This window comes from Gopherus flavomarginatus, chromosome 25 (genome assembly GCF_025201925.1).
Source record: "Gopherus flavomarginatus isolate rGopFla2 chromosome 25, rGopFla2.mat.asm, whole genome shotgun sequence".
Lineage (NCBI taxonomy): Eukaryota > Metazoa > Chordata > Testudines > Testudinidae > Gopherus > Gopherus flavomarginatus.
In genome coordinates, this window is record NC_066641.1 from 3437985 (window position 1) to 3463881 (window position 25897).

Consider the following 25897-nt stretch of genomic DNA (forward strand, 5'->3'; position numbering starts at 1 on the left):
GTGGTGTTGTAGCTGTGTTTGGTCTGGACAGAAGATCTAGACCCCCTCATAGATTTCCACAACTTCTAGAGTTTCATGGATGGGTGGTGGTTGTTGAACACTTACTAGCATCAACTTCCTGGACACCATGATCAGCTTCAAGAATAGAACCTTACAGACAATTATGTACCTGAAACCCACCGATCACTACACTTACCTCTGCAGATCCAGCAAGTACCCAGAAAAAAAAAAAGTTTGTCTACAGTCAAGCACTCAGATATCCTGGAACTTGCTCCAAAGATAAAGTCCAGGACACACATCTTAACGCACTTAAAACCACCTTCACCAAACAAGGACACTCCACCAGAGAAGTAGATCACATCATGGGAAAGGCTACCCAGCTATCCCTGGAGAACCTGCTTCAATACAGGAAAAAGAAACCCAGTGACCACACACCTCCTGTTGTCACTTGCCACACTGCACTGGATCCCATATAGGGTATCATCAAACAATTCACATCCCATATTTGATGGGGACCACATCCTGAAAGAAATCCTTCCCAACCCCCCTCATCTGCTCCTCAGACAACCTGACCCAAGCTCCCCTTATAACAAGAACCACCAACGCAGGGGCACCAGGCCCTGCCAGAACAACATATGCAAAACCTGCAGACATATCTCTACTGCTACAATGACCAACACTCCCCACAATACACACTTCAAGATTCCTAAGTTCTAGATTTGCTTATCACGTATGGTGTATCTCATCTAGTGCACTAAATGCCCCATAACTATGTGGATGAAACCAGACAATCACTATGCTCTCAAATGAAATTACAGAGAAAAATAAAGCAAGAACTTCATTTTACCAGTGGGCAATCACTCCATATATGATCTTTAATATTTGTCCTCCAGGGAAACCTGCGGAACACCTTCAAAATGAGCTCCACGGGGCTTGCCGCGCTCTGGCCGGAGTCGTGGGGTCGTGAGGCTGCCACGCTCCAGCTGGAGCTCCAGCTGGGGTTGTGGGGCTGCAGGGCTTGCTGCACTCCGGCCGGCACTCTGGCTGGGAAAGCAGGGCTGCTGAAGACCCCAGCGGAGCTGACCGCCCCCAGGATGATTTAAAAAAAAAAAATTAAAAAGGCACCTAAGGTGCAGGGCCTGATTCCGGGGAATCGGGCTAAAGCCGTCGCTGTCACCAGGAATGCTTGTATAGCTGTAAAGTGTACCTACCCACAATGCAATACCCCACTGTGCAACTGCCACCATCCAGTGAAGGATGTCTTGAGTAATTTTTTGCAATACCTTATGGGGCCAAAATGAGTTGCTTAGTGGTGACTGGGCACATCAGGTCAAGTTCCCATAGTGCAGTGTTCTTTAGCTGATAATTTCATCTCCATCAGATAATATTTTGGGCCTTCTTTTCAAAATCCCCTGCAAACCCACATGTCCCACCTCACTGTCCACCATCTCTGATAGTGCAGAGCTGTGCAGGCTCCACGCTTCTGTTGTCACGAGTGTTGCAAGTACAGGGTCCATGATTCTGTTGTGTTTGCTACTCCTGGGGGAATTCTGTGCCAAAAAAAAATTCTGCGCACAATGTTTTAAAATTCTGCAAATATTGTTTGTCAAAATAACACTACATAATCACTCCAATTTAAATTATATTGACTTTTTTTTCAAAATACCTGTCAGCAAGTATGTCTATTTGTAACAATACAGGCAAACACAAATTCCCCCAGGAGTGGAGAGTTAGAGCCCCTATGACAACCAAGTTCCTCCTTCTCTGCCCTGCCCTCTCCCTTGCAGGGCCCAGCCATGGGGCCTCCCCCAGCCAATACACCTGCCCCCTCCCCCTGCCTCAGCCAAGTCCAGTGGCTGGGCCTCCCCTTAGCCCAGACACCTGCCCAACTACCCCTCAGAGTCCAAGGCTCCAAAGGGAGAAACAGCCTGATGCTTGATTCCAGGCTTATGCGGTGTTTCCTACATGTTGCCCTCTCTCTCCCTCCCTCTGGCATGCTGGGAACTCCTGCTCCCTCCTCCTCCTCTCCCAGCAGTGTCTTTTATAGTCTCTGCTGGGTCCAGCAGCCCCTGATGGTGGCCAGCAGCATTGCAGCCCATTTCTGTAGAGGAAAGGAAATTCTGCACACAATTTCTGCAAAATTCTGCATTGCCCAGGGGTAATTTGCAGAACCACAAGAGGAGCTGCAGGGAACACGAAGATTCCTTGAAGTCAGTTTGCTGTGGGAACTAGAAAGATATTCAAGCTTGCTGGTGGCATTGACAGAGCAGCTGGAGGTGGTGAAGCGCCCTTTCTGGAGCAGAGAAATAAACACTGACTGGTGGAATCACATCGTAATGCAGGCTCAGGATGAGCAATGTCTGCAGAAGTTTGGATGCACGAGGCCACATTCCTGGATCCGTGGTCTGAAACTCCCCTCACTCTTGTGGTGCAGGAACACCAAAATGAGAGCCATGCTAACAGTTGAGAAGCACGTGGCAACTGCACTATGAAAACTTGCAATGCCAGATAGCTAGTGGTCAGTCAGGAGTCAATTTGGAGTTGGGAAGTCCACCACGGGGGCTGTTGTGATTAATGGCCATGCACACTTGCTTGACCTCCTGCTATGCAGGACTGTGACTCTGGGCAATGCATGGGACATAGTGGATGGTTTTGCAGCAATGGACTTCCTGAACTGAAATGGGACGATACCTGGCATGCACATCCCTATTGTAACAGCCTTTGCAGAGTACATCAATAGGAAGGGCTACTTTTCTATGGTAATACAAGGCCTTACTCTTTTGCAGCCTGGTATGATCCTTGTAGAGATTGGCAGTGTTCTATTTCTACATACACAGCAATGTACCTATTAATACTGGCTGTGCACAGTGTTATGGGTTCTCTGACAAAACGAAGTAACAGGAAATTTGTGCATGTCAGACCCGTTCAGCGTGAGGCAGCATATGTTGCGAACTAACAATGATGAATCTTGACCCAAAAATAGAATTTTATTCAGTAACATGAACCAGGCCATTAAAAAAAACATTTAAAACTTAATTTATTAAGGGAACAGAATTTATGAAGGGGAAAGAACAAACATTTCTATTTCAGGTACGCGTAAGCTGACCTGTGAAAGATGCTGTTGGTGTATGCAAAGCTGTGATTGTTCTTAATGTTGTCCCTCAGGGCAGAGTCATAGAGGTAGTCCAGTGAGCTCTGATGCCATGTGGAATGTTGAAGGGTAAGGTGTGTGTGTGTGTGTGTGTGTCCCTATATTGACATCTCTGTGTGCTGCAGAGAGAGGCAAGTACATGATGATTGAACCTGCAGGTCTACCAGAGTCTACAGCATCTGTCTGAAGCCCCATTATGTCCTGGTGCATCTCCCTGTCCTTTTTTCTTGCTTGGACTCCTGGGTCTTTCTCCTCTCCGCTCTTTCCTTCTCCATGCTGTCTGCCAGGATGATCCTCCAGCTGTGGTCTCATCCCCTGATGCGGCATAGGTTTGCAGGATCTCCTGGAACAGGTCATCCTGCTTCCTCTTTTCTCCTCATATTTAAGTTCAGGCATTCCATGGGTGTGGCAGGGGGAGACCCTGAAGACCACAATGGCAGCAGCCATAGATACAACACAGAGGTACCATTGTCAGCGTAGTCTTGATGGAAATAGAAAATTAGGATTCTGAACTCACTCCTTTTGATCCCCAAAAGTTGTAGGCACTACATTCTGACTTTTCCTTAGGATTAATACAGCACCAGCCATTGTTTTCACCATGAGGAGTCCTTGTGGCACCTTAGACTAACAAATTTATTTGGGCATAAGACTTTGTGGGCTAGAACCCACTTCATCAGATGCATGGGGTGGAAAATATGGTAGAGTGTGTGTGTGTGTGTGTGTGTGTGTGTGTGTGTGTGTATGTATATACTTGCTACTGTATTTTCCACTCCATGCATCTGATAAAGTGGGTTCTAGCCCATGAAAGCTTATGCTCAAATAAATTTGTTAGTCTGTATCAGCAAAAACAATGAGGAGTCCTTTTGGCACCTTAAAGACTAACATGGCTACCACTCTGAAACCTGTCAGCCATGGTGAGTTTGGCCCTCGGGTGGATGGGGGGACGTGTGTGGAGAGGACATGTGGGGGGAGTGGCACTGAATGCTAGCACCATTTCCCACAGACAGTGGTGACTTTAGCTGATACCCCCAGGAGTGAGAACAGGCAGAGAGCACAGCTGCGCCTGGTGTCCTGATGCTGTGCTGGCCCATATGCTGCTAGCCTGCTGAAATAAATAAGCACTGAGTTGTGTGAGAGTGCCCTCCTGCGGCAGAAGAAATAAGGCAATCTGTGATGCTGTGAGATTGAATATGTCCATCTAAATTGTTGATATTGCCACTGTTATACAATTGCAACAAATCTTCTACAGAGCATGTCATGGACATAAACTAGGGAAATGCATCCTAGGGTACGTCCACACTACCTGCCGGATCGGTGGGTAGCAATCAATCTATTGGGGATAGATTTATCGTGTCTAGACGAGACACGATAAATCGATCCCTGAACACATTCCCATCGACTCGAACTCCACCAGAGTGAGGACAGGAGGTAAGTTGATACATAACTTCAGCTATGAGAATAGCGTAGCTGAAGTTGACATATCTTAGATCGATTTTTTTTTTTCTGCCCTCCCTCCCCACCGCCCCACTGTAGACCAGGCCCTAGATGGAACTTCTATAAGGTGGGTGCAAAACTGGTTGGAAAACTGTTCCAAGAGAGTAGCTATCAGTGGTTCACAGTCATGCTGGAAGGGCATAAGTAGTGTCCTGAAGGGATCAGTTCTGGATCTGGTTCTGTTCAATATCTTCAACAATGATTTAGATAATGGCATAGAGAGTACACTTATAAAGTTTGTGGATGATACCAAGCTGGGAGGGGTTGCAAGTGCTTTGGAGGACGGGATTAAAATTCAAAATGATCTGGACAAACTAGAGAAATGGTCTGAAGTAAATGGGATGAAATTCAATAAGGACAAATGCAAAGTACTCCACTTAGGAAGGAACAATCGGTGGCACCCATATAAAATGGGAAATGACTGCAAAGGAAGGAGTACGGCAGAAAAGAATCTGGGGTCATAGTGGACCACAAGCTAAATATGAGTCAACAGTGTAACACTGTTGCAAAAGAAGCAAACATAATTCTGGGATGTATTAGCAGGAGTGTTGTGAGCAAGACATGAGAAGTAATTATTCTGCTCTACTCCATATTGATTAGGCCTCAACTGGAGTATTGGGTGCCACATATCCGGAAGGATGTGGACAAATTGGAGAGAGTCAGAGTGACAAATGATTAAAGGTCTAGAAAACATGACCTCTGAGGGAAAATTTTAAATGGAGTTTCTTTAGTCTGGAAAAGAGAAGACTGAGAGGGGACAGAACAGTTTTCAAGTACATAAAAGGTTGTTACAAGGAGAAGGGAGAAAAATTATTATTGTTAACCTCTGAGGATAAGACAAGAAGCAATGGGCTTAAATTGCAGCAAGGGAGGTTTAGGTTGGACATTGGGAAAAACTTCCTGTCAGGGTGGTTAAGCACTGGAATAAATTGCCTAGAGAGGTTGTGGAATGTCCATCATTGGAGATTTTTAAGAGCAGGTTGGACAAACAAACACCTTTCAGGAATGGTCTAGATAATCCTTAATCCTGCCATGAGTGCAGGGGACTGGCCTAGATGACCCCTCAAGGTCCTTTCCAGTTCCGTGATTCTATTAAAGGTGCAAATGGAAAAGTTATGATTTATTAAGTATGATTATCCAGTTTATATGCCTATATCATCTTTGTATCTGAAGTTTATGAATATTGGCTATGTACTGGCATCATACCTGGGTTATATTCCTGGCTAACGCCCACCAAGTAAAACTTACATTAAGACTCGACAGCTGTGTGTTGATGGACCATCCAGGACGCTTAGTTCTCACAATGGGCCATAGAAGAAACTCATTCTGCCCAGATAGCTCTTCCTGTGAACACCTCAGCAAGAACATGGGTAATGGCTGCCCATGTGAGTCAAACTGTGTAAGAACACGTGCTATGATCATGTGACCTAAGGCTCCATCTTGAGCCAGTAACTTTCTACAGGCTGAACCGTGAGCTTTGTTAGAAACAGTAAATTTCCAGGAACATGGCACAGGATATAAAAGACACCCGAGATCACCATTTTGCCTCTTTCCTGCCCTGAGATCTGGTCTGTGGATTTACAACCAAAAAGAGCATTTTGAACAATGGACTGAGGCGCTTCCAATCTTTTGGAAACAACCACAGAGACTTTACGGTCCAGCAATCTATACCATCACTGCTACAAACCTGAAATAAGGACTTTGCAATTATTTGTATGTATATGATCTATTAACTGTTAACTTTTTTCTTTCTTAAATCTTAAGAAAAACTACATGATTGGAAACAATGTGATTATTGGATAAGATCTGAATTCTATATTGACCTGACTAAGTGATTGATCTCTTGGGATTAGAAGAACTCTGATTTACATTGGCTTTCAGTAACAACTCATCAGAGAGTCCAGGGTCATAGAAGATTAGAGCTGGAAGGGACCTCAGAAGGTCATCTAGTCCAACCCCCTGCTCAAAGCAGGACCAATCCCCAGACAGATTTTTTCCCCCAGTACCCTAAATGGCACCCTCAAGGATTGAACTCACAATCCTGGGTTTAGCAGGCCAATGCTCAAACCACTGAGCTATCCCTCCTCTTCCCCCCTTAGTGGTGAAACAGGCTGGAAAACCTAAGGAGGCTGCTGCATCTTTGGCTGCCTGTTAACTTCTGTCTTACCACACTGGGTAACTTTTGTTGGTGGTTTGGTATAATCTAATGAGAGAATAGCCCCCCCCCCTGCCATTTGGGGTGAGCTTGTCCTATTTTTCAGCAGCTTGTCCTGAATTTGGCATCTTCAGCTGTGATCCACTGAGGCACAGCCCTTCTCAGAAACCTTCAGCAGAGGATTGCAGAGCACCTCCGTGAAAGTTTCATCAAGATCTCCATCGTAGATTCACAGGACATTCTGCTGAACTAACTCTAGTGTGGAATGAAAAGCCGATAGCAACTCCACCTCGTGTTCATTTCACTACCTCTTCTAACACAAGTCTAAAAGAGTAAATCAACAGATGTCCTGCTACTTTGTGAGTTCTAACCCTGTAACATCAAAGCAAACTGCATACTCACCAGAAGCACCTTCCCCTGCATCAGACTTGCTAGGCTCGACTGGCCAAAAACATGGAATCAAAAACATGTCCTGGCTTGCTGCACTACTGGATCCCTGCTTATTTGTCCCCCATACTCCACATCCTCCCTCCTCCTTCTCCTCGCTGTTCGCAGCACGGGGCTGTGACTCTAATTCCTCTGAAGTATTCACAGGGCTTTTGGGGGTGATGGTGGGGTCTCTCCAAAGATGGCTTGCAACTCTTTTGTAAAACCAGTAGGATTGTGGCTCTGCACCCAGGAGCGGTGCCAGGGTTTCTGATGCCCTAGGCAGACGGCCATTTCGCCGCGGCCCCGGCGGACCTACCGCAGTCATGCCAGTGGATGGTCCGCTGATGGAAAGGCTCTGGTGGAGCTGCCACAGTGATGCTGGCGGGTGGTCCGCTGGTCTAAAAGCTCCGGTGGATCTGCCGCAGGCATGAATGCGGTAGGTCCGCCGGAGCCTTTAGACCAGCGCACCGTCCGCCGAAATGACTGCGGCAGCTCCACCGCAGCCTTTCCAGCAGCGGACCGTCCGCCGGCATGACTGCGGTAGGTCCACCGGACCCATGTGCCACACCCTCCCCCGGCAAAATAGCACCTCCCAAAAATTCTGGTGCCCTAGGCCATTGCCTAGGTTGCCTAAATGGTAGTGTTGGCTCTGTCTGCACCCAATTGGTTGTTAGCCTCCCTGGCTTTCTGGTCCACCTACTACAGCTCATTGACTTTCACGTGGCACTGCTGCTCCTCCCTGGGGGAGCCTTTCTCCAGCATCCCCTGAGCAATCTGCTCATAGATGTCCACGTTTCTACAGCTGGGTCTGCACAACCTCTTCTCCCCACAGCCCGGGAGATCCAATACCTCCTGTGTACTCCAGGTAGGAGCATGTCTGCAGCGTGTAGTTGGCATGGTCAGCTGGGCAGTTACACACACAAAAAATGAAGAGATGCTAGGTGTGCTCACCAAGCCAGGCAACCAAGAAAAGGAATTTCAAAAATTCTCAGCTCTAAAGGGGCAGAGCAGTTCCTGTCCACATGACTCCTAGGCAGTGGAGTTCACAACAGTGACCAGAACCATCAGGGTGGGACATGAGGGACATTTCCCAAAGGCTAGTAACAGTCGACATAAGTAATGCCATGTCTATGCTATCACTGTCATTTTAACTACATTGACCATGACACTCTGCCGCATGGGGAGGTGGTGGCGGTATGCCCGTGTAGTGGGGCATTGATACTGGCAGGAGTGAAATTTTAAGTGTAGACACATCCACAGCTCGGTTGATGTAAACTGCCTTGCATTAACCTAACCGTGTAGTGTAAACCAGGCCCTAGATAGCCTTCCACTGCCAGAAGTAGCGTCTACTCTGAAGCATTATAGCAGTTTTGCTGCACCAGTGTAGTGTTTGTAGTGTAGACAAGCCCTCCATTTCTTTCCCCAGACCTGGAGAAAAGTGTGTGTGTCCCTTCCACCAGCAGAAATTGGTCCAGTAAAAGAGATTACCTGACCCACCTTATCTCTAATCAAAATGTGCCTGTTTGATAATGTTGTAAACTTCCTTCTTCCTTTTTTTCCAAATTAAAAAAAGATCATTTTGGCTGCAACAACTTGGCAAAATTAACCCAAATCATCATTTTTAGGCAAAAAGTTTACACTGAGAGATGTCACCAGCTGTGTTAATGGTTTGGTTTAGTTCTCTCTATAAGGCCTGTATTTGCCCTGATAACCCTGGCTGTGAAGTCCATAGGACCATGTTGTAGGATTGTAATAAACTCCTTTCATGTGGCTGGTCCACTGCATAGAAACAGCTGGGGCCTAGCCAGGATCTGGGGAGATCTAGGGTCAGTTTCCTACTCTCACAGGCTTCCTGTGTGACTTTTGAAAAGGAGGGGCTTGGGAACTGTAGACCAGTCAGCCTGACCTTAATACCTGGGAAGCTCCTAGAGCAATGTCTAAAAAGTTCAGTTTACAAATAACTGGTTGAGAGAGTCCTCATGTATTTACTGAGAACAAATCATGCTAAAACACCTTGATTTCTTTCTTTACAAGGTAACTGGTTTGGTGGATGGGGGAATGCGGTAGACATAATATACCTGGACGTTAACAAGGCTTTTGATGCAGTCCCACATGATTCTCATAAGAAAGCTGGAGAAATTCGAGCTTGGTAGAACTATCATTAATGGGATATATAATTGGTTAAACAAACACAGAATAACTATTAATGGAATGATGTCAGATTGGAGGGAGGTCTCAAGTGGGGTTCCACAGGGTTTGGTTCTGGGTCTGGTGTTGTTGAACATCTTTTTATTAATTACCTGGATGTGGAAATAGAGAACATACTGATCAAATTCGCAGATGACACAAAGCTAGGGGGAGTTGCCAACACTTTGGAGAATAGAGCGAAAATTCAAAAGTATCTTGATAAATTGGTGAACTGAGCTATAGATGACGACAAAATGAAATTCAACAAAGATAAATGTAAGGTCCTACATTTAAGGAAGAGAAACCCAATGCACAAAGACAGACTGGGGGATAACTGGCTTGGCAGCAGCACTGCTGAGAAGTATCTGGCAGTTTTGGTGGATCACAACCTCAACATAAGTCAACAATGCGATGCTGTTGCCAAAAAAGTAAATGCATGTTCTGCCTCTGTTAATGCAGGCTAAAATTGTACGTACTATCCCCTCCCAGGACTGCTCTGCTTTGTGCTGGTTAGGCCTCAGCTGAGCACAGCGTCCAATTTTGGTTATAAACGTATAAAAAGGATGTAGAGAAACTGGAAAGGATCCAGAGGTGAATGACAATGATCAGAGGAATGGAATGCAGCCATATGAGCAAAGGCTGAAGGATCTGGGTATGTGTTTTAGTCTGGAAACAAGGAGGTTAGAGGGGACATGATAGCCATCTTCAGATATTAGGCTGCCATAAAAAGATGAAGAAAAGTTGTTCTCTGTTGCCACAGAGGCAGGACAAGAGGTTCAAACTCCAGCACAGCAGATTTAGATTGAATCTCAGGAAAAACTTTCTTCCTGTAAGAACTACAGGACAATGGACCAGGCTGCCTAGGGAGGCCATGGAAGTTCCTTCACTGGAGCTTTTCAGAAGGAGGCTGAAGCCATCTGCTTTGGATGATTTAGACATAACCCCTAGGCGGTGAGTTCCATACCCACATGGTGCTCGGGCACCAGCAATAGTCAGAGCCTAGGGGCCCAGCTCCAGCAATATGTGGGGGTGGGTGCCCCCCCACACCTGTCCCACAGCCCTGACTTGCTGCCCCCGCCCCCCCTTTCCCAGGCCCGGAGCAGAGAGTCACTGACTGTCTCTTCCCTGTGCAGCTCCATGTTGCCTCCCTGCAGCAACTGCTGCCGCAGGATCCTAGGGCCCCCCCCATCTCCACTGCCAAGGCAGACTGACTGAGCCTGCCCTTCCCCCTCAAACCCTTCCCTTTTCTGGCAGGACCCTCCAGCAGTACAGCCCCCCCCCCCACCTGCAGTCACTGCTCCTGCCCGATGCAAGGAGGCAGCCCCATTCCTCACCCCCAGTGAGGCTACAGTGACTGTGTTGCTGGGGGGGCAGGAAAGGGGGGTCCTCCCCTAGAGCTTGCTGCTGTCAGCACGGAAAGGGCTGGGGGGGGTCCTCCTCTCTGGCCCCTGTCCCGGAGCAGCCTGCCTGCATCCCAAACTCATCCCCCAGCCCTGCCCCACCCCAGAGCCCACACCCCCAGTCAGAACTTTCACCTCCCACCACACCCTCAAACCTCTGCCCGAGCCCCTCCAGCACCCCAAACACCTTATCCCCAGTCCCAGCCAGAGCCCTCACCCCCCACACTCCTACTCTCCCCCGAGCCCCTCCCACACTCCAAACCCCCCATTGCCAGCCCCAGACAGAGCTCTCACCCCCTACACCCCTACTCTCCCCTGAGCCCCTCCCACACTTCAAACCCCTCATTTGCAGCCACACCCCCACAGCCCTCACCCCTGCACCCCATCCCGCTCCCATCCCCAAACTCCCTCCCAGAACCTGAACCCTGCCCTGGCCTAGGGCCTGCACCCCAGACCACCTCCCTCACACAAACTCCCTTCCAGAGCCTTGGGCAGGTGGAGGGTGGAGTTTGGACAAGGGCGGGTTCTGGGCACCACCAAAATTTCTACAAACATGCCACCCCTGACGCAACAAATCCTGCATCTTGGCAGGGGTTAGACTAGAAGACCCTTGTGGTCCCTTCTAACCCTGTGGTTTTATGCCCTTGAGCAAGTTGCTTAGCCTCTCTGCCTCCATTTCCCATATGAAAATGGTGAGAACAGCACTGCCTTGCCTCACAGGGGGTTGGGCGAACAAATCCATTAACGCATGGGCTATGTGTACAACTTAAGTCTGTCTGGCTCCATTGCTCAGGGCTGTGGGAAATGTCAGGCCCTGTGTGATGTGGTTAGGTCTACTTAGCCCACATCATAGACGCTGCTAGGTCAGGGGTGGATTTACAGTGGAGAGCCCCTTTCTGTCGCTTTTATGTGTACAGTGGTGTAGCTGATGTACCCAGAGGCTCTGAAGCACACAGGTCCTATGGGAATAGGGGCCGGGTAAGCACCATAGTCAGTCACACCAATGGTCCTTGTAGCCTCTCAGATGCTTCAGAGGAAGATGTAAAAGCTGAACTAATGGATAACGATGCAGTAACATGTCCATGGGGGAAGATTGATCTGAACCCCTGGCTTGTGCCCTAAATCATGAAGGTTTCTGTCCGTCTACTATATCCATCCTAACTATGATCATTCAGGAAGATATTCCTATAGATCTAATCATTTTTTAAAAAGCAGCAAAGAATCCTGTGGCACCTTATAGACTAACAGACGTTTTGGAGCATCTTTGACTTGACGTTGTGGCAATGAGTTCCACAGGTTAACACAGCTCTCTGTGCTTATGCTTGAGCCAGAATTTGATGATGGGGGTGTGGGGTGGATACCCATAGTGCTCACTGTTCTGGAATTTCCAGTTTGTGTCAGTAATCGGAGAGTATATGCAGGCTCTCCTCTGTCAGAAAATGGGTGCACCTGGCCCAATAGTCTGCCTGGCAAAGGCACGGCTTGCTGAAGGACCCCACTGCAGGAAGAAGTACCATGGGTGACCGTGTAAAGATGAGAGCGTTCTCCCCAGGCTGCTGCTGTGAAAAGAGCTTTGGGTTTGATAGACTGGAAACTTACCAGTTTCCCAGCCCAGTTTAATGATTAACTGGTGTCTCCCTCTGGCTGCAGGGGAGAGCTCTGGGCCATGTTGAGAAGGAGTGTTCCATGCTTACTCCTGAAACTCCTCATCCATGAACAGATGCTATCATTCCCCCCGCCTGAGTCCCAGCTGCTGAGGCTGCCGCACGGCTTGCTAGTTTCTGTGGACACACCTCATGGATCACAGATCTGCTGTGCAGCCGCCAAGGGTGAGCCCAGCAGCTGGTCGCTTGGCGGAGGTTGAGTAACCTTGCCAAGGCTTGGTCCGGGGTTGGTGAGATATGGCAGGGTGTGCGCTCTGGAGGCGGAGAGGGACGCTCAGGCTGACGGGCTGTGGATTTTGGAATCTCCAAGGATTAATGTGGGCTGGGGATGCTTGTTGGGACTCTAGTTATTTATAAAGCACTCGCTGCCCTTATTGGCAGACTCTGTGTGAGTCTGGAACTCGTTCCTGAGATCATTAGCAGGGTCCAGACTGCCCATAGCTATTAGTGTCTCTTCTTTCGTGCTGGCCGTATCCTATAGCAGCACTGGAGAGGTTTACGAATGGCCTCGGTCAATGTGATCACTATACCTATGAGTAAATTCAGTCACATGAATTGTGACGTGTAGCAACCTGCCGTATCCTCATGCAGTAACTGGTCTACGAGCATGGAGACAAACAGCGTGTGATTGTGAAAATGCTGGCAATGCCAAACATGGGTACTTGAGCTAGGGTTGCCAACCCTCTAGGATTGTCCTGGAGTATCCAGGAATTAAAGATTAATCTTTAAAGATGTGTGATGAAATCTCCAGGAATACGTCCAACCAAAATTGGCAACTCTAACTTGAGATTCAGGCTTGATGCACAACCTGCTCGGTTAGAAGCCTGCGAGGAAGTTTCCCTGTTGGTGCTCTGCAGTGGGTGATGGTGGGTGTGTTATGGGGGGGAGTATCTTCTGTTTACTTTGCAGCATCAGGCCATTGGCCCATCAGGCTCTGTACCTGGCCTTAGTCAGTTTAGGAGATGGCAGACCAGATCTGATGGGCCAGTGGCTTGAGCTGCAGTGGCCTGTGGAGCTGGGTGAATCATTTATTACCTGAAAAATGAACTTTCAGTGGACTCAGAACAATTTGTGAATGTGACATGTTTGCCAAAAAGTGTTGGTGGAAAATGTCAGGGAAGTGGGCCCCATTCCCAAACTGGAGAAGGAAGTGGGTGCTGCCACCTAACTTACAACCCGTACCCTAGTGCTGGGGCACTCACCCGGGATGGAAAAGACCTAGATTCAATTTGCCTCCTGCCTGATGCGGAGATGGCATCCGAACTTGTTTCCCACATTGCAGGAAAGTGCCCAAGCCCCTGGGCTGTCGGCTGTTCTGGGGCAGGTTCTCTGTCTCTCCTGCTGACGCTGTATAAAATACTTGACTGGCCTCTGGGCCAGAGTGGAGCTGACTCTTTGGTTAGGGCACACGCCTGGGAGTGGGGAGACCCATGTTCATATCCCTGCTCCAATGGCCCTTGCGTTATTTGTCTGCAGTGGAACTGCTTCAACAGGAGTGTGTGAGATGTACACACCAATGTGCTTCTTAGCCCCGTAGATAGGGCACTTTCATGCAACGTGAGAGACCTAAGTCCAAATTCCTCCTCCATGCCAGACATGGAGGGAATTGAACCTAGGTCTTCCCTGGTCTAGGTGAGTGCTTAAACCATTGGGCTCAAGACTGTCACTTCCTCCTCCTGGCTGTTTTGTGACTCTAGTTCTTTGTTTTTATGTGAATACGTGCCCAGAAATTAAATGCAACTGTTGAATTTTTGGTTGAACAAAACGTTTTGTTCAACCCAAATGAAATCTTTGTCAACCATTTTGATTTGCCAGGGTTGCATTCGGTTCCATCCAATCAATTATTTTTAATTATTATTTTTAGTTTTTGGAACTGCCAGCAAACCAAAAAATCCGTTCTTCACCAGCTCTACTGGCCAGTCCTCGAGCTGGTAACTGGGCCATGTTCTAACTAGCACTTTTCTGAAGCTCCCTCCCATCAGCCCTTTGGCCACGGTGTCTCTCTGGACTCATCTCTCTCCCTGCTCTCTCCCCTCTCAGCCTGACTGGGAAGGAAGGTCTGACCCATCTTCCCTCACTGGGCCCCTCTGCGAACCCTGCCCAAGGGAAGGCACACCTGAAGCAGTGTGACTTGCTCAAGCTGTCCCATAAGCAGAAGAGGCTCTGCCAGCGGGAGCCGGGGCTGGCGGAGACCCTGCGGGATGCCATCCGGCTCAGCGTCATGGAGTGCCAGTACCAGTTCCGCAACGAGCGCTGGAACTGCAGCCTGGATGGACGGACTAGCCTGCTGAAGAGAGGTACGCAGCAGCCGCTGGCCTGTGGTACAGTAGGTGGGCCTCACCAGAGCAGGGAACGAGGCTTGATTTTGGAGAACGTGAGTCTTTCCTTGGAGGACTCATGCTCTTTGCTCACAGAACAGGCAGGGACCAGGCCGGTGCTCTGCCCTCGCCACCGGGTTTCAGCCTACTCTCTAGGCCCATTTCATCATTGGCCTCTCTGCTGAGGACAGCTATTGTAATGTAGATTTCTGGCCCCTGGGAGCAGGACTGAGACTAGACTCCTTTCATGCAACTGAACACACCACCTGAGAGGAGCCATCAAGAGTGGCTACTCACCTGGCTGGCTTTGAATCAGTCACCAAAGGGTGAAAGGTCCCTTAAATTCTGAGATCTGGCCCTGAATCTTTACCTTAAGAAAGGGGGGTGGGTGTGGGTGTGCGCATGCACATGTGCGTTGCCTACACAAATGGTGACTTGATCATACACCACAGGTACCTACATGAGAAGATTCCTGACAGCCAAAGGGCAGAACAAAATCCAGCGTCTGAAAGCTAAAGCTGGGAAAATTCAGACTAGCACTAAGGTGCCAGTTGTTACAGGGGGAGGAATTAACCACTGGATTTGTGTACCTGGAGATGTGGTGGTTTCGGTCGCTTGGAGTCTTTAAATCAGGCCTGGATGCCTTTTTCAGAAAGATCTGCTTGAGCTCAACCAGAAACGGAGCATGCTGTGGGAATTAGTGGGGCAGGTCTCCGGCCTGTGTTCTGCAGAAGGTCCGACTAGGTGATCATAATGGCCGTTGCTGGCCTTAGAACTGAAGAGGGATTCTCCTTCCTGCTGTGGCAGCATAATGGATTTCTGTCCTCCCACCCCCCAGAATGCAAGAACCGAGTAACACCAGCGCATGCTGTCATGTGATGCCCTCTCTGAAAGGGGAGTGTGCCCACCTGAGACGGGGGCGGGGCCTTAGCAGATGCCTTGACAGTAATTCTATCTAGTGCTGCTTCCCGCAGGTCACTTGGCTTGGGTTGCCTAGCTTCCCCAGGATCACGTAGACCTAGAATTGGAAAACCGCAACTGTGGCTTAAAATCACATTGGCCCCCCCATCCCTGGGCTCTGAGGGCTGAGCCGCTGCTCTAAGACAGAATGTCAGCTCAATCGATGAACATACAGGACCAAACCTGGCCTTGGCGTAAGTGGGTGCAAGCAGTGACAGTTTGTCTGCTTGCTCTAGCCCAGAGCTTGCTGCCTGGTTTGTAAATGTGCATAATGTGGCATATGGGATGTTTAATCATGCCAAGCTGGATTGCTGGGCGCGCACACATCCTTGATTATAGATCATTTTATTTCTTGAAAAAGTTTTAATCACAGAAGCATTCTACAAACACACATCAACTTGATCATTGCTGAAATGCAACCAACTCTGGGGCAAAGCATGGCAGAAATGTAACAGCTGCACAGTCATGCTATGGAATAATTTAGGATTCTCCCACCCTTCCAGTCCTATCTCCAAGTGAAACTACCAGGGGCCTTTAGGAGGCACTATAATTAAGGGAAATGGTAATTGGACACCAGGGTGAGCACTCAAACTCACTGCAAGTGCCATGCAAGCATTAGTGATCCTGAATAGTTAGGACTGTGGGTAAATTTAATCTGCAAAGTAACACTTCTGGCAACGCCGTCCCCTTGAGCACCCTCTGAGGCACTGTGCACGATTCATAGAGTCTTAGTGCCAGAAGGAAGCACTGGGATCATCTAGGTTGACCTCCCACCCAACACAGGCCAGAAAATGTAAGCCTGGGATTCCTGCCTCAAACCCGTCGCTGCTGGTCAAGCTAAAGCATCCTTTAGAAAGACGTGCAGTCTTGATGTAAGACCCCAAGCCAATGGAAAGCCACCACATCCCAAGGCAAGTTGCTACAATAATTTTATTCTCATTTACAAATTAGAGCCTTATTTATAGTTAGAATGGTTTCATCTTCCAACCATACGACCTTGTTCTGCCTTTGTCTGCTAGGAGGGTTGCCAACTTTCCAGTGGCACAGAACCGAACTCGCCCCCACCCCTTCTCCAAGGCTCCACACCTGCTCGCTCCATCCCCTCTCCCTCTGTTGCTTGCTCTCCCCCACCCTCATTTTCACTGGGCTGGGGCAGTGGTTGGTGTGTGGGAGGGGGGTGAGGGCTCTGACTGGGGGTGTGGGCTCCAGATGGGGCCAGGGATGAGGGATTTGGGGTATGGGAGGGGGCTCCGGGCTAGGGCAAGGGGTTGGGTTGGGGGTGGTGGCTAGGGGTGCAGGCTCTGGGGTAGGGCTTGGGATGAGGGGTTTGGGGTGTAGGAGGGGACTATGGTCTGGGCCAGGGGTGGGTGGGTGCAGGCTTAGGGAGGGAGTTTGGGTGTGGGAGAGGACTCTGGGCTGGGTCAGGAGGTTGGGGCATGGGGTCCCCGGTGGTGCTTACTGCAGCTCCCAGGAATCAGTCATGCGCATGGGCAGCCAGGGGGGCTCCACGCACTGCCCCCATGCCTACAGGCACAGCCCCTGCAGCTCCCATTGTTCACGGTTCCTGGCTAATGGGAACTGCAGAGCCGATACCAGGCCTAGGGACCCTTTTCGACTGGACGTTGCGGTCAAAAACTGGACGTCTGGCAACCCTACCTGCTAGATTAAAGAGCCTTCTGCTATCCAAAATCTTTTCCCAGGTAGGTAAATGACTGCAATCAAATTATTGCTTTACCTTCTCTTGGCTATACTGAATACAGCAGTACTGGGGCTTGGGCGCGGGGCTCTCTTAGGGCTGGGGCCCGATTCAGGGGAATTGGTTGAATTGGCCTAAAGCCGGCCCAAGCTGTTTTAGTCTAGAAGGCAGGTTCTTCAGACTTTGAATCATTCGTGTAGCTATTTTCTGATCCCATTCCAGTTCGTTAACATTGTTTTTGCAGCATGGACACCAGAACAGGACAGACTATTCCAGTAACAGTCTCATTAATGCCGTAAGCCATAGTGGTAAATTCTTCCTCCTATTCAGCATTCCCACGCCTATGTTAAACATCCAAAGTTTGCATTCTCCCTAAGTCACAGCTTGTATTAGGTGGGCTATCCACAATGACCCCCTCATCCTCTTCAGAGTTGCCTCTTCTCAGGATCTCATGAGGGTGACTTACATTCTTGGATCCAAGATGCCTGACCTTGCATTTTGGCTGTATTAGAACACGTTGCTAACAAAAAAAGGGTGCACTCTCTGAGACAGTGAATATATTGTGGCTTTGTTTTCTGTCTTACTGTCTATCCCTTTGCTAATGGTTCCTAACATTCTATTAGCTTTTTTGACCACTGCTTCACATGGATAGATCTTTTCAGGGAATGATCAGTGATGACCCCAAGACCATTCTTGAGTGGTAACAGCTAATTTAGACCGTATCATTTTGTGTGCATAACTTGGATTATGTTTTTTCCAATGTGCATTGCTTTGCACTTATCAACACTGAATTTCACCTGCCATTTTGTTGTCCAGTCACCCAGTTTTTAGAATTTCCTTTGTAATTCTTTGTAGTTCGCTTGGAATTTATCTTGAGTAACTTTATATTGTCTGCAGGGTTTGCCACCTCACTGGTCACCCTGTTTTCCAGGTCATTAATGAATATGTTGAAAACCAGAGGTCCCAGTACAGATCCTTGGGGGACCCTGCTATTTAGCTCTCTCCACTGTGAAAATTGACCATTTATTCCTACCTTTTGTTTCCTATCTTTTAACCAGTTAGTGATCCATGATAACGTTCCCTCTTATCCCATGACAGCTAACCTTGCTTGAGAACCTTTGGTGTGGGATCTTAGCAAAGGTTTTCTGAGAATCTAAAGGCACTTATCAGTTCAATCATTACTGTCCACGTGCTTGTTGACCCCCCTGCTATAATTCTAATAGATTGCTGAGGCATGATTTTTCTTTACAAAAGTTGACCCTTTCCCAATAAATCGTATTCATCTGTGTGTCTGATAATTCTGTCCTTTACTGTAGTTTCAACCAGTTTGCCTAGTACTGAAGTTAGGCTTACCAGCCTGGAGCCATTTTATTAAAAATAATGTTGCATTAGCTATCCTCCACCCATCCGCTACAGAAACTGGTTACATGATACCACAGTTAATAGTTCTGCAATTTCACATTTGAGTTCCTTCAGAACTCTTGGGTGACACCATCTGGTCCTGGTGATTTATTACTATTTAATGTATCAATTTGTTCTAAAACCTCCTCTAACACTTCAATCTAGGACAAAGTCTCAGATTTGTCACCTAAAAGGAATGGCTCAGGTTTGGGAATCTCCTCCCTCATCTTCTGAAATGCAAACTGATGCAAACAATTAATTAAATTTCTCTAACTGTCTTGTCAGCCTTCAGAGCTCTTTTAGCGCCTTAATTGTCCGGTGGCCCCACTGATTGGCAGACTTCCTGCTTTTGATATACTTTTGCTGTTTTGTTCTTGTGTCTTTTGCTATTGGCTTTTCAAATACTGTTTTGGTCTGCCTAATTATCCTTGACTAGCTCAAGTTTATGGTCCTGTCTATTTTTCTCACTGGGATTTGGCTTCTAATTTTTAAAGGATTCCTTTTTACCTCTAACTGCCTTGTTTACTCTGTTTAGCCATGGTAGCAGTTAATTTTGGGGTGGGGAGGTCCTACTTCTTTGTTTTTTATACTTGGGGAGATACATTTAGCATATTAATAGTAAGATATAGAAGTGACTATATCACTATTATGGAAGTTTTTAAAGTTTCCATGCAGCTTGCAGGCATTTCACTCTTGTGACTGTTTCTCTTAATTTCTATTTAACTAATCTCATTTCTGTGTAGTTCCCCTTTTTGAAGTTCATTGCTACTATGGTGGATTTCTTTGGTGTTTTACCCCCTAGAAGGATATTTAAATTTAATTGCATTAAGGTCACTATTATTGAGCAGTTGAGCTATATTCACGTCTTGGACCAGATCCTGTGTGCCGCTTAGAACTAAATCAAGAATTGACTCTCCCCTTGTGGGCTCTAGGACTAGTTGCTCCAAGAAGCAGTTGTTAATAGTTTCTAGAAATTTTCTCTCTGCATCCCGTCCAGAGGTGACACACATCCAGTCCATATTGAGATAGTTGAAATCCCCATTATTATTTGGTTTTTGCTTTTGTAATCTACCTGAACACTTCAGAATCACCTGGTCAGGTGGTTGGTAGTATATTTCTATTGCTGTACTCTTATTATTCAAGCATGGAATTTCTGGCCTTAGAGATTCTCTGGTACAGTTTGATTCATTTAAGATTTATACTGTATTTCACTCTGTGTTCTTGCATATACCGTGCCACTTCCCCGACAGCGCAACCTACTAAATCATTCCTGTATATTTTGCATCCTGGAATTACCGTATCCCAATCATCATCTCACCAAATTTCTGAGGCCTATTATATCAATATCCTTATTTAATACCAGGCACTCAAGTCCACCGATCTTAGTATTTAAACTTCTAGCATTTGTACAGAGACACTTATAAAATTTGTCAGTATTTAGTTGTCTGTCTTCACATGATATAATTGAATTTGACTTTTTGGCTGAATGTTTCTCCAGTTCCTACGTGTGCTTTATCAACTTCTATGCTATCCTCTTTACTTGAATATAAGGCATCCCTTCTAATAAATCCTCCACTAATGGATATGTCTGTCTGTCTGAACTGTGTGTTCGTCAGCATCTGCGGCTTTCTCTGAGCCCTTCAGTGTAAAAACTTCTCTTTGACCTTTTTAATTTTACATACCAGCAATCTGGTTCTGTACTGGTTGAGGAAACAGGAATCTGGAGTAGGGAGCAGAGGTTCTCTTTGTACCTTGCTCTAATGTGACTGCAGCCAGTATATTGCGTGCAGTTCTGGTGTCCACAATTAAAGAAGGAATTTGATACATTGGAGATGGCTCAGAGAAGAGCCACGAGAATGATTAAAGGATTAGAAAACCTGCCTCCTAGTGATTGAGCTCTTTGAGACTATCTATTGAGCTTAACAAAGAAGGTTAAAGGGTGACTAAATTACAATCAGTACCTACACAGGGAACAATGATTAAATAAATGGGCTGTTCAGTCTAGCAGAGAAAGGTCTAAACTGATCCAATAGCTGGAAGTTAACGCTAGCCAAATTCAGATGGGGAATTTTAATAGAGTAATTTACAGAGGATCACAGTGGATTTTCTATCACTGACCATTTATAAATCAAGATTGGATGATTTTCCTAAATATCTGCTCTGGAGAACTTCGCCAGCTGGGGTTACACAGGGGGGCAGACTAGATGATCACAGTGGTCCCTTCTGGCCTTGGATTCTGTGCATCTTCTAACCCAGCGTGTCCAGTGACTAACATTTCACTCAGGTTTCAGGAATACCAGTGATGTCTAACTTCCTTTTTATAAATGGGTGTCTGGGATTTCTCATATCCCCCAGGTTCTAGAATCCCTGTCCAGGCAATTGAGAAACCTCTTTCCTTTCTGACCCTTGACACCTTGGTTCTTTACATTTGTGATACCCAGTGTCAGAGTTATGATTGTGCTGTTCACCCCATTAGCTCAACGACCAACAGGAAGGGAGGGTGCTAGATTAGTCAGGAGCATGATGGTCTGTCACCCAGAAGATTGAGATGTAGTTCATCCAAACCGTACCATCCCTTCTCCCCATAGACTAAGGCCCAGTATTTCTTTGTGTGGATACAGCAGAGAGCCCAGTTATGTGGGTGAATGCCTGTTCCTCATTCCTAGCCTCTCTTAACCTCTCTATCTTGTTCAGGTTTTAAGGAAACTGCCTTCCTGTATGCAGTGTCCTCTGCGGCGCTTACCCACTCCCTGGCCCGGGCGTGCAGCGCTGGACGCATGGAGCGCTGCACCTGCGATGACTCTCCGGACCTGGAGAATCGTAAGGCCTGGCAGTGGGGAGTATGTGGTGACAACCTCAAATACAGCACCAAGTTCCTTAAAAACTTCCTGGGCCAGAAGAAGATCGGCAAAGACCTGAGGGCTAAGGTGGATATCCACAACACTAACGTGGGCATCAAGGTGAGGCGGCAGGACACCAGGCCCAGAAGGGGTTCAGGGATCAGATGCAAACATCTTGACTTCTCCTCTGCCATCATGTCTTCTACAGGGGAACTGGTGCGGTGAGGGAGAGAGGCCACTGCCCCTCTACTGACTAGTCAAAACTGCTTACCTGTGGCATAGGCCTTGTGCTACTGAGAACTAACCAAAAATTCTCCTTTCGCTTGGGTAGCAGGGGCCTGGGCTGATCGAGAGGAGTGATTTTCTATATGCCCAGTGCTGTGAAACTGAGTGCCCGCTGTCAGCAGCATAGTGACGCTATGAAGTCTGCGTATGGCTATGCGCTCGGTAATTCCTTCCGTGTTCACCTGGCCATTCGGGTTTTGAGTATGGCTAGAGATGCAGGGCTGGCAGGTGGTTAGCGAAAGGGGCTGGGAGCCAGGACTCCTGGGTTCAACCCAGTTGCAGATTGAGAGTTAGTGGGGCCGTGTGCAGCTTCATTTTCAGGACCCTGTCAAGAAAAAGAAAATTCTCTCTTCTCTCCCCTCTGTTTTTCATTCTTTTTTTTTCTTCCTCTTCCTCCTATATTATAAGTAATAGGAAGAAAATGAAAATAAAGTGAGGTACCTTGATTGGGGCGGGAGGGGGTGCAGGGGTCAGGCTCTGGGAGGGAGTTTGGGTGCTGGGTGTGGGCTCTGGGCTGGGGCAGGCCACAGTTCCCTGCCAATGGGAGCTGCAGGGTTGGCCCTTGGGGTAGATGCAGTGCGCAGAGCCACCTCCCCCTCTGCCCTGCCAGGGGCACACAGAGATGTGCCAGCAGCCAGCTGCTTCAGGGAACGGTCTGGGGCTACCGGCCAGCAAATGCAGGCAGCCTGTCTGAGCCCTGCTGCACCGCTGGCCGGCACTCAGGGGCAGGTTGTCCGGTGAGATTTGTCCTGCATTTTGGGGGCCGCCCCTGTCATTGGGGGTGCTATGCCACTGCACTGTTTGTTTCATAGTAAATCAACCTCTGCTGCCTTGTGACCTTGGGCAAGGCTTGTCATAGATTCATAATTTAAGGCCAGATGAGACCATTAGATCATCCAGCTATCGCAGGCCCTTAAATGTCACCCCTGTGCTGAGCCCTCCCCGACCACTCCCCTTGGTAGTTCATTCCAGTGTTAATCACGCTCCCCGTTCAGTTGGGGCTTAACTTCTCGTTTGGATTTGTCTGGTTTCAGCCTCCAGCCACTGGTTCTTGTTCTGCTTTTCTCCGCTGGATTCCAGTTTCCTTTAATACCCTGTGTTTTCTCCCTGTGAAGATCCCTAGCTGTTGAATCGAGCCACCTCTCCCTCTTCTTTCTGATTGAGCTCTGTCTGTTTCTCACTGTAAGGCACTTTTCCACCCTTTGAACTATTTTTATGATGACTCCTCTTGGCGTGCCTTCGTTTCCCTATCTGTAACGCAGGCCTGGCATCCCGCATGGAAATGCTTTGAGATGCTCTCTGGAGGTGCGCGTGCAGTGTTGTCTATACCGAGAGCTAGGCCCATGATCCTTGCAAATACTAACTGGCGTTTCTTCCTCCTCAGGCCGTGAAGAATGGTCTCAAAACCACGTGCAAGTGCCATGGTGTCTCGGGCTCCTGTGCCGTGAGGACCTGCTGGAAACAGCTCTCCCCTTTCCATGAGACTGGCAAGATCCTCAAGCTGCGCTTTGACGATGCTGTCAAGATCTTCAGCGCCACGAACGACGCTGTGGGGCACTCTGAGCTGGTGGGCACGCAGAGACGCAGCCACTCCCCCAAAAGCCCAGCTACTCCACGCTCCACGGATCTGGTGTACGTGGAGGACTCTCCCAGCTTCTGCCGGCCCAGCAAATACTCGCTGGGCACTGCCGGAAGGACATGCTCCCGGGAGGCCAGCTGTGACAGCCTGTGCTGTGGGCGTGGCTACAATACGCAGAGCCGGATGGTCACCTTCTCTTGCCACTGCCAAGTGCAGTGGTGCTGCTATGTGGAATGCCAGCAGTGCATGCAGGAGGAGGTGATCTACAGCTGCAAGCAGTAGGGCTCGTGTCAGGAAAGGAATCCATGCAAGGTGCAGGAGTGAGCCGGGGCCCCTTTCTGGGGTGAGGTAGAGGCAGGCACTGCTTGCTGCAGGGCGCTCAGCTCCTTCTCCCTCTGCTTGCAGAGGGGCCATGGCACAGGATACACTGGATAGTCCCATGAAAGAGGGGTGCAAACAATGTGCATTTTAATATGGCTAAGTGTTTGTCTATAGCTAGGAACAAAGAATATAGGCCATGAATACAGCCTGGGGGACTGTGTCCTGTGACTCTGAAAAAGAGTTGGGGCTCATGGTGGATAATCAGCTGAACATGAGCTTCCAGAGTGATTCTGTGGCCAAAAGAGCTCATGCAATTCTTGAGTAGGAATAGTTTATTTTTCCTCTGTATTTAGCACTTGTGTGTCCACTGCTGCAATACTGTGTCCACTTCTGGTAGCAACACTTCAAGAAAGGTGTTGATAGATTGGAGCGGGTTCAGCGAAGAGCCACGAAAATGATTCACGGATTAGAAAACATGATAGACTCAAGGAGCGCAATCTGCTTAACTTAACAGAGAAGGTTAAGGGGTGACTTGATCTTTCAATCCAGCAGTGAAAGATGCAACACGATCCAGTGGCTGGAAGTTGAAGCTGGCCCAATTCAGGCTGGAAATAAAGCATACGTTTTTAACAGTGAGTAATTAGTGGAACAATTTACCTAGGGTTATGGTGGAGTCTCTATCATTGACCATTTTAAAATCCAGACTGGATGTTTCTCTAAAATCTGCTCTAGGTCTCTGGCCTGTGTTAGTCTAGTCTGATCTCCTGTCTATCTCAGTGGTCCCTCCTGGCCTTGGAATCTATGCAGAACCAGAGGCTGGGTCAGGGACAGATCCCACACAAAGGGCAGAGAGAAGTTGGGGAGAGGGAAAGATGCAGAAACACGAATGCAAAAGGAGCTTCTTTCTTGAGTGAAACCTCGTTCTTGATGGGAGTAAAAACAACTAGCTGCAGAGAAATGTGTTAGGGAGGGAACACAAACCCTGAGGGCCTCTGTCCCAGATTCCACAGGGAAGAAGAGGAAAGGATAATGGGGTTACCTTGTGCTGGAGACTGTAGATGGATTGAGTAAAACTTTAAACAGTATCTAAGTCACTTAAGCAATTTCAAAATGTTAACCACAGCAAGACACAACATCCCTGCCCTGAAGCGCTCAGACCCTGATGCACCAAGGCAGGCCAAGGAGGGGTGGGAACACAGGTTTAGAGAAGGGAAGGGACTTGCTCACCCAGCAGAGCTGAGACTAGAACCCGGTCTCTTCACTCCTAGTCCACGGCTCTACCCCTCAGTTCTGCTGGGTGACTCTTAGGGGTTAGCAAGATGCTGCTGTGGGGAGCTCCCCAGGCTGCAGGTGTTTAAATCTTCCACTTGAGAGAAGTCAAAACTGCGGCCTCAAATCCAAATCCCTGAGAACTTGGAGGGTCGGGGGAGAAAGAAAGTGGGTTTGAATTCTCCAATCTGAACTGGCCCCTGTGCACTGGGGCTGCAGGTGAGCTTTCCAGGACAGAGTTTGGGTGCAGCTGAATTCTCCCAAGAGGCTGGCACCATTCTGGTGCTGTTCAGTAGGCATGCGAGCCAGGGATAGACCTCGAGCCCAACCATCTAGTTTCTAACCTTGGTGGGCATCCAAGTTGTAACACATTCGTGCTGTGACATGTGAGGACACTCAAAGAGCTTGGCTTGTTTAGCCTAACCAAGCGAAGGCTGAGGGGAGATCTGATCACTCTCTGGAAATACATCAGAGGGATAAATACCAGGGAGGGAGAGAAGTTATTTAAGTGCCAATGTGCGCACAAGAACAAAGGCCTGTAAACTGGCCATCAACAAGTTTAGGCTTGAAACTAGGTGAAAGTTTCTACCCAGCAAAGGATGAAGTTCTGGAGCAGCCTCCCAAGGGGAGCCAGCGGGGTAAAAAACCTAACTGGTTTCAGGACGGAGCTTGGTAAGGTTATGGAGGGGATGGTCTGATAGGGGACTGCCAATAATGGCATATAGCCACTGTGACTGCTAGCAGCAAA

The 25897-nt window shown here is 48.1% G+C and overlaps 1 protein-coding gene across 1 annotated transcript in view; it reads left to right on the plus strand.

Moving 5' to 3' along the window:
* Window positions 1–23841, plus strand: part of LOC127040775 (protein Wnt-9b-like) — a 48168-nt gene extending 24327 nt beyond the window's left edge. Inside the window, exons 2-4 of the mRNA XM_050935359.1 lie at window positions 14521–14777; window positions 21550–21815; window positions 23365–23841. Of these exons, the coding sequence (XP_050791316.1) occupies window positions 14521–14777; window positions 21550–21815; window positions 23365–23841 (1000 nt within the window). The remainder of the gene's footprint in view (window positions 1–14520; window positions 14778–21549; window positions 21816–23364) is intronic.
* The last annotated feature ends 2056 nt before the right edge of the window (window positions 23842–25897 follow it).